General features: G+C 37.1%; 1 protein-coding gene across 3 annotated transcripts; it reads left to right on the top strand.

The window, feature by feature from the left end:
* Nucleotides 1-406: 406 nt before the first annotated feature.
* On the top strand, nucleotides 407-5,734 carry LOC117693002 (uncharacterized). 3 transcript variants are annotated; one of them, XM_066068821.1, is made up of 3 exons: nucleotides 407-1,537; nucleotides 1,839-1,931; nucleotides 2,443-5,734. In XM_066068821.1, exon 3 carries the CDS (start codon nucleotides 2,444-2,446, stop codon nucleotides 3,416-3,418), a length of 975 nt encoding a protein of 324 aa, XP_065924893.1. In that variant the 5' UTR covers nucleotides 407-1,537; nucleotides 1,839-1,931; nucleotide 2,443; the 3' UTR covers nucleotides 3,419-5,734. The 3 variants fall into 3 exon arrangements, 2 of the variants coding, with proteins under 2 accessions (XP_065924893.1, XP_065924894.1); XM_066068822.1 differs by having other exon boundaries at nucleotides 407-682; XR_010708475.1 differs by having other exon boundaries at nucleotides 419-1,931; nucleotides 2,443-2,684; nucleotides 4,920-5,734.
* Nucleotides 5,735-7,691: the final 1,957 nt, after the last annotated feature.

A 7,691-nucleotide genomic window follows, 5' to 3' on the forward strand; every position in this document is an offset into this window, starting at 1 on the left:
ATAATGGTTTATCAAATTATAGAATTTATCAATTTTATGCATATCTCTTTAAAAATTGAAGGAGAATTTGTTATGACACATTACAAATGCATATGCCGTTTCTATGGTTTATTGACGATTTATTTTTATTTCAAGTAATGCACTTTGTAATCAATTGGATAAAACCCTTAAACCAAGAACGTCAAATTCAAGAACGAATTACAGACTTAGAGATTTATCTAAAAACCATAAATTTGGTTTGGATTATACCTTTCTAGAAATAGAGGAGAGTTTTTGCAAAAGAATTTAATACATTTTATGCACTCAATAATCAAGAGACCCACCCTAACACAACGAACCGAATGACACAAGTACTATTCTGACATACCTTTCTTATTTCGACGCCCCCAGGCCTTGGGATCATAAAAACATATTTATGAACATAAAAGGTTTATGGATAATGATCTTCTTTATCTAATTTGTATTCCGCGCCTTTTGTGTATGACTTAGTATTATTTACATTGTCTGCGCATGCGCTAGGAGATAGCGTCATTCGCCATTGTTTTTATTCTGTAAAGGAGATCGGAGCAAGCCTTAGTGTGGTTTTTTGGTGTTTTTGCGAGCTTTAATTGATACCATACAGTACGATTGTCGTAGCAGAGGGAACATGTGACCTGAGGATACAAACTGATTGAAGACTCAGGTAATAATTCAGGAAAATCATTGTGTTTTTCATCGAATGGTGCTTCGATCGTCCGACTTTGGTGTAAATTCAAATCCGAGATCTATATTCAGACATTGAAGTTACTCGGGGAATTAACTGTGAATTACATTTGGCGATTCTTATAACATTTCTAGTGATTGTATAGTTTAGGACTAAGCCTTATTTGCTTTCAAACTCTATAAACTGGACTGTGAAGCAGAATCTCACAATGTAAACAAGAGATCACGTGACCAACAATGACACAATGACGACGCTATGCATTGGCAGTTCACACGTACGGAGATTTCATCAATTCATAGGAACCCACCGATCTTCATCAGAAGTATTTAATATCGAACTACTACCTCAAGTAAGTTTCTTTGGAATTGGTGGAGCGAAAGTCAGTAGCCCGCGCCATCTGCAGGAGTTCGGTTGTGAAATTCAACGTATCAAACCCGTCCACCTGATAGTTCACTTCGGTGGTAATGATCTTGACAGTGTAGAATATAGTGTGGACATTACTATTCATGGCTTAATAGCGTGGTTGACAAGGGTGAGAAGAATAAACAATTTGTCGTCAATAACAATCATCAGACTACTTCCTAGACCTGTAACACGTTATATAAGTGCTCTAGAGTACACGGACAGAGTTCTCAAAGCCAACGCCTTGCTAAAAGAACAGTGCGCAGAATTTAACTTTACATATTGGAGATTGAAAGGTTTTACGAATTGTACAGACAATATATTCCTGGATGGGGTACACCTAAACTCATATGGGATGCGGAAATATTACCGACAGATGCGGGGAATCCTTTTAAAAAATCAGAGCAATAGAACCTCTAGCCATGATGACAGGTGCTTCTGGCTATTTGGTTAATTTATATGTATATTGTAGAGATATGAACATATAATAAGCATTGCCTTTAATGAAATGCACTGACGTCAATTTCAACATTAATCACGATCTCTTCTTTTCAGATGATTTTATTCATTCCAAACTTTGTATAATTATATAGATGATTATATATATATATACAGGAATATATCAAAGAATATTGTCATTTGGTCATTCTACATTTGATGACTTAACCGTTCATATTTTGAATAGCACAATAAGTAGACTATAGTCAATTAACACTCATATTTTCCTTTTTAGCTACCCGTATAGTAGTATTCCGGTATAGTAGATTGGACTACACGGTCTACCCCAATATTTGTTAATTTTGTGGGACATTTTGCAGAGTTAAAGGTAATGTATGCCACATACCTTTTAATATGAACATTTGAAAAATGAATTAGCATGCCTTATTGGGGCAAGCTTTAAAGATATGATTGATATCAAAACACTGAATTTTTGATAAAGCTCTGGCTTTGTTCAGAAGTACAAGCTCTGGCTTGCACTGATATTTAATATTATGAGCTCTGGCTACACTAAATAGAAATTAAATATGATTAATAGCTCTGGCTACTATTTGGCTCTGGCCAATCATTGATTTTAGCTCTGGCTTCATATGGCAACTTTGGCTGCCTCAGCTATTTGCAGCAATTCATGTAGCAGTGTTGTTAGGTCAAAGTACTACCCTGGTAGTAATAACATGATCTATACTAATGAAGCTCTCCTAATTCAGTGAAGCAGACTATATTTTTAACACTGTTTTTCACTGCACTGGTAGTGAAGTAATACATGATCTATGCATTCTGTTCGCGGCATTAGCAGCGAAATAATTTTTCTTTTAATCATAATGTTGGGTTTTTTCCAGGATGGCTTCCGCACCTAAACGCCGTCGTGTCAGGAAGTCGCACCAGCAAGCAAACAGTACGACGCAGCCCAATCAAACTGACGACATTAGCCAACTGGTGGAAACTTGCATGGCAGCAGCAATGCCCATTGTCCAAGAAACAGTGCGACAGTGCATCCTTAACTCGAGACAAAACGACACTTCGCAGGAGGCAGCTACATCAGATCCCGGAGTATCCACCTTGGTGGACATCACCTCAGCAGGTACATCCTCGGTAGATCTCCATACTCCCACTCCAGCCTTAACGAACCCTGGCATTTCTAGACCGGTGGGCCTAGGGGTGGACCCTAAAATCACGGCAAAAATTTTTGCTAATGAGTACGTCAAATTGGTCTCTCTATTGCCCAAAAACGCCTGGGATCAGGAACCCAAATTTAAAACTGTTGAACAAGATGGCCAGCTTATATTTGTTAAAACAAATGACCCAGCAAAAATTAAAACCCTGTCTCAGTGGACAGAGGCCTTTCATGTCTTTGTGGCAATTTATTGCCAAAAGCATCCCGAAGATGTAGGGCATTTGATGACATATGCTCAAATCGTTCAGGGCATAGCAAAATCTTGCGGTGACGAATCTGCCATTGATTATGACGAGAAATTTCGTCAATGGCGCCAAGTAGCACCCCAAGCATGTCCCTGGAATCTAAAAAACATGGAACTTTTTCAAGACGCAATGATCACTAGCCTTGATACCAAGTCAAAGTTCAAAAAGCAGCCCTTTCGAGCAAATTCAGGGAAGCAAAAATATTGCTTCTCTTATAACAACAAAGGGTCATGCAATAAGGCCAACTCCTGCACATATGCACACATATGTCAATACTGCGCAGGACGACACTCAAGATTACAGTGCTCAAAAAATCGCTCCAACTTCTCAAATATTAGCCAGCCTAAATCAGTGCTTCCCGATTCCTCAAAGAAACAACCAACCAATCCAAAATAAATCTAACTGTACTATTACTACACCGATAGATTCCGATGCATTCGCAAAATATCTAGAAGGATATGACCCAGAACTCTCTCAATTCCTTGTAACAGGTTTTTCTTTGGGTTTTAGAATTCCTTATGTAGGGGAACGCAAATTTCGTTTATCAAATAATTTACCATCTTTTGAAAAGAATAAGTCTGTTGGACTTCAAAAAATTTCACAAGAACTTTGCACTGGAAGAATAGCAGGTCCTTTTTCATCTCCCCCCTTTACAAACATCCAAGTGTCACCTTTGGGAATAGTTCCAAAAAAGAATCCCGGTGAGTTCCGCATGATTCACCATCTATCTTATCCTAAAGGCTCATCTATCAATGACCATATTCCAGCTCAATACTGTTCAGTTCAATACCAATCTATCGATCATGCAATTGCAGCAATCAAACGAATAGGGGTAGGGGCTCTTCTGTCAAAGTCAGATCTCGAAAATGCTTATAAGCAAGTACCAATTCACCCTGACGATTTTGAATTGTTAGGATTCCTGATTGAAGGCTCATTTTATTTTGACAAGACATTACCCTTTGGCCTCAGCTATTCGTGTCAACTTTTTGAAAAGTTTAGTTCAGCCCTTCAGTGGATACTAGAGTCTAAATTTAAGGTTTCTGAGTGTGTTCACGTGTTAGATGATTTCCTGTTTATTGGGCAGCCAAATTCTAACGAATGCTATGATGCATTATTGTCATTTTACACCCTGGCAACTGATATCAACCTACCAATTAAATCGGAAAAAACAGTCCTACCCACCACTACAATCACGTTTTTGGGTTTGGAATTAGATTCTGTGAAATTCGAAGTGAGGCTACCAGAAGACAAACTAGTGAATATGAGAAACAAAATTTGCACTTTCAAAAGAAAGCGATCAGCAACTTTACAAGAATTGCAATCACTAATTGGTCTCTTAAATTTTGCATGTGCTGTGGTACCCCCTGGCAGAACATTCCTTCGAAGAATTATTGATTTAACCATTGGCTTATCAAAACCATACCATCATCGCAGATTAAATAAAGAATCTCGAGCTGATCTGCAAGCATGGTCTATTTTCTTAAAAAACTTTAATGGACGAGCTCTTTTCCATTCGGGAATAACCCATACTTCCCAGTCCCTTCACCTTTATACAGATGCCAGTAATTCTGGATATGGGGGTGTATTTGGGCATCAGTGGTTTTATGGTCCTTTTGATGCTAGTTGGTTGGATTTTCATATATCTGTCAGAGAATTTTTACCAATCGTTTTAGCAATTGAAATGTGGGGCCCAACAGTTACCAATACTTCCATAACATTCCATTCAGATAACATTGCTGTAGTTCATGTGATAAATAAAAATACAGCGAAGGATCCACACCTTATGTCCCTTATGAGGCGACTTATGATTGCATCTCTGAGATACAATGTCCATTTTCGTGCGGAACATATTCCGGGCCTTCTTAACACTGCTGCGGATTTTTTATCTCGTTTACAGATTCAGCAGTTCAAGGACCAGTACCCCAAAATGGACAGGACACCCACGGTGGTCCCACCAGAACTCCTGCATCTTTAATGACCACAGCTGATTATCTGATTAGCAAATCACTTTCGGAAGAGTCAAGGTCATCATATAAGAACATTTTTCTGACTTACAAACAATTTCTGCAGGATCACATGGACAAAGCAGCTAATCCTTTGGTGCCAAAATTGTCACATCTAGTTTCATATATTGCCCATTGCTTTACCCAAGGTTTAGCCGCATCAACAGCTCGAACACACATATCTGCTTTGAGTTTCATTTTTCAACTTGGGGGCCATCAAGATCTCACTCAACATTATTAAAAAGCAACTTCAGGGTTATTCTAAAACAAAACCTTCGCAGGATGCAAGACTGCCTATTACCCCCACTATCTTGTCAAAAATTATATTATCCCTCCCCCATGTAACTAATTCTTCTTTTATTAAATGCTTACTTCATGCTATGTACGTGCTTGCCTTTAGTGCATTCTTACGAGTAGGTGAAATTACTAAGACGGGGAAGCTAAATCAGCATTTTTTGCTAGTAAAACACATAAATATTACAGCCAGTCCAAATCAGGGAAATTCAATAGATCTAACAATACCCCATTGCAAACATTCTATTAGGCCAATATCCCTTCAAATCAGTCGGAACTTGGAAAATCCTCTACTCTGTCCGGTTAGAGCCCTACAATATTTTATGCAGATAAGAAAGCATGCTTCACAAGATGAAGCCTTGTTTTCTTTCATGGATGGAAACCCAGTTTCCCGCCAATTTTTTACACAAAATCTCAATAATTCCCTTACTTTTTGCGGATTAGACACAAAGCGGTACCAATCTCACAGTTTTCGTATAGGAGCAGCCACCGCTGCAGCAGACCTTGGGGCTTCTGATATTCAGATTCAAAACATGGGCAGATGGAAATCAACAGCTTTTAAAAAATACATAAGGGTCCCAGTTTTAACTCTGTAACTCTACATATTTAGCGGCAAACTGTTTTTATAGGCTTCTAAGTGTTAATGTCTAAACTAGACCACGGAATCAGGGGTTTCTGGTCAGGTTTGTCAATTTTTGTGCGGCCATATTTAGCACCTTGTTCTGTACTAAACTGTTTTCATATTTTGATTTGTGTCATATAAGTTGCTAAATAGCTAAACATTGAAGATAGGGGCTTCTTGTTTAGTCTGAACAACTATTACTTTATTTGCATTTTTACCATTTTAATCACTGGACTCTGAAGTCAGGGGCTTCCTGTTCAGTTTTTTCTTTGTGTTCTTTCAAGTGAAAATGTTTTAAGTTGTACTTGATTATACCATGATCGATACTGCTAGGGTGATGGATGGGGCTTATCAACACCTGTCACAGGTGTTGATATGTGGCGGCAATGGCCCCATCTTTGACGCTGTTTTAACAATTTACATTTGTATCTTTTTCATCAGGTACTTTTTGACTGGATTCTGGTACTAATTATGGTACTGTTATTTTAACCTTTGGACTGTTTAGGTTCTAAACAGTACTATTGTATATACATGTTTTTGCTTGATGAGGTAGTTTTTCTTATAACTACATTTCTTTTTGTGTATGTATTGTGCATACATGTATTTTGTTTTAGGAGTGTAGCATTGTTAGTTGGTTACATTCCTTTGTTTAAATATTCTTTGTCATTTATTTCCTCAATAAATGACCATTCTAATTCCTGAAAAAATGTGTTGTGTTAATGTGTCAACAAGTACATGTCAAACGGAGCATCACCCTATCAGTTATCCATAAAGCATTTTTAGACTTAAGTCCACATTTCAATCATTTATAAAATTATGATTTGTCATAAAGTTACCGTTAAAATTGGTAATTATCAACTTACATGTAATATAGAGACACATTTTAAAAGCATTTCATTTTTTCGCTATATTTAATTACATGACAATATGACAGTGTACAAATTTGACTTTAAAAGTCTAATACTGCTTCATGATCTTGGGGAGCTGTTTAGGAGAAACGATTTTCATGAATTTTGCATATTTGCATTATCATAAAAAATCCCCGTAGCAACACCACACACTCTGACCTTGTCAATTCGGTTAAGATATCCATTGTCATTATGAAAAAGGAAAATATTTCATACGATTTAAGACTCGCTATATGTTTCATTCGGCTGCACTTTTTAATAGATACGAATCCCGAATCCAGCTAGCGGTCATCAATAATTAAGGTTGGAAAAATGTTCATGAACATCATACATGTACAAATGTATGAATTTTTTCTAATAAGTCTGAAATTAAGAGGTTCCTATATTTAATTAAACAATCATTTTGATCCCAACCTAGATCTCAAATCATTAATCTTAAAGCCAACATTTCCAAATTTGAAAAGAAATCTTTTTTTTTTAGGTTTGTAAGAGAAAAGAATGTTTTCGATGATTTCATTCATTGCCATCATATTGGTCCCACCCTAGTGCATAAACCTCCTACCAGGTATCAAGAATTCAACACAAATTTGGGTAACCGTATCATCATAACCGGTCATCATATTCCAGCTTTTGTATAATTTTCCCACCTGGATTGGCATACAGAAGCAGATATAAATATTTTTTTTGAATTTGACCTTTTTATGCAGTTTTTGGGCACACCCTTGATTCCCTGGGGGAACTAAGATCGTTGAACCTAAAATTAACATTCCTCTTATTCTAAAAACGATGCATACTGAAAATGCAAAGAAGTGGCCTTGTACCCCCGGGAAAGAGATATAAAA

The sequence above is a fragment of the Magallana gigas genome, chromosome 8 (assembly GCF_963853765.1).
Source record: "Magallana gigas chromosome 8, xbMagGiga1.1, whole genome shotgun sequence".
NCBI lineage: Eukaryota > Metazoa > Mollusca > Bivalvia > Ostreida > Ostreidae > Magallana > Magallana gigas.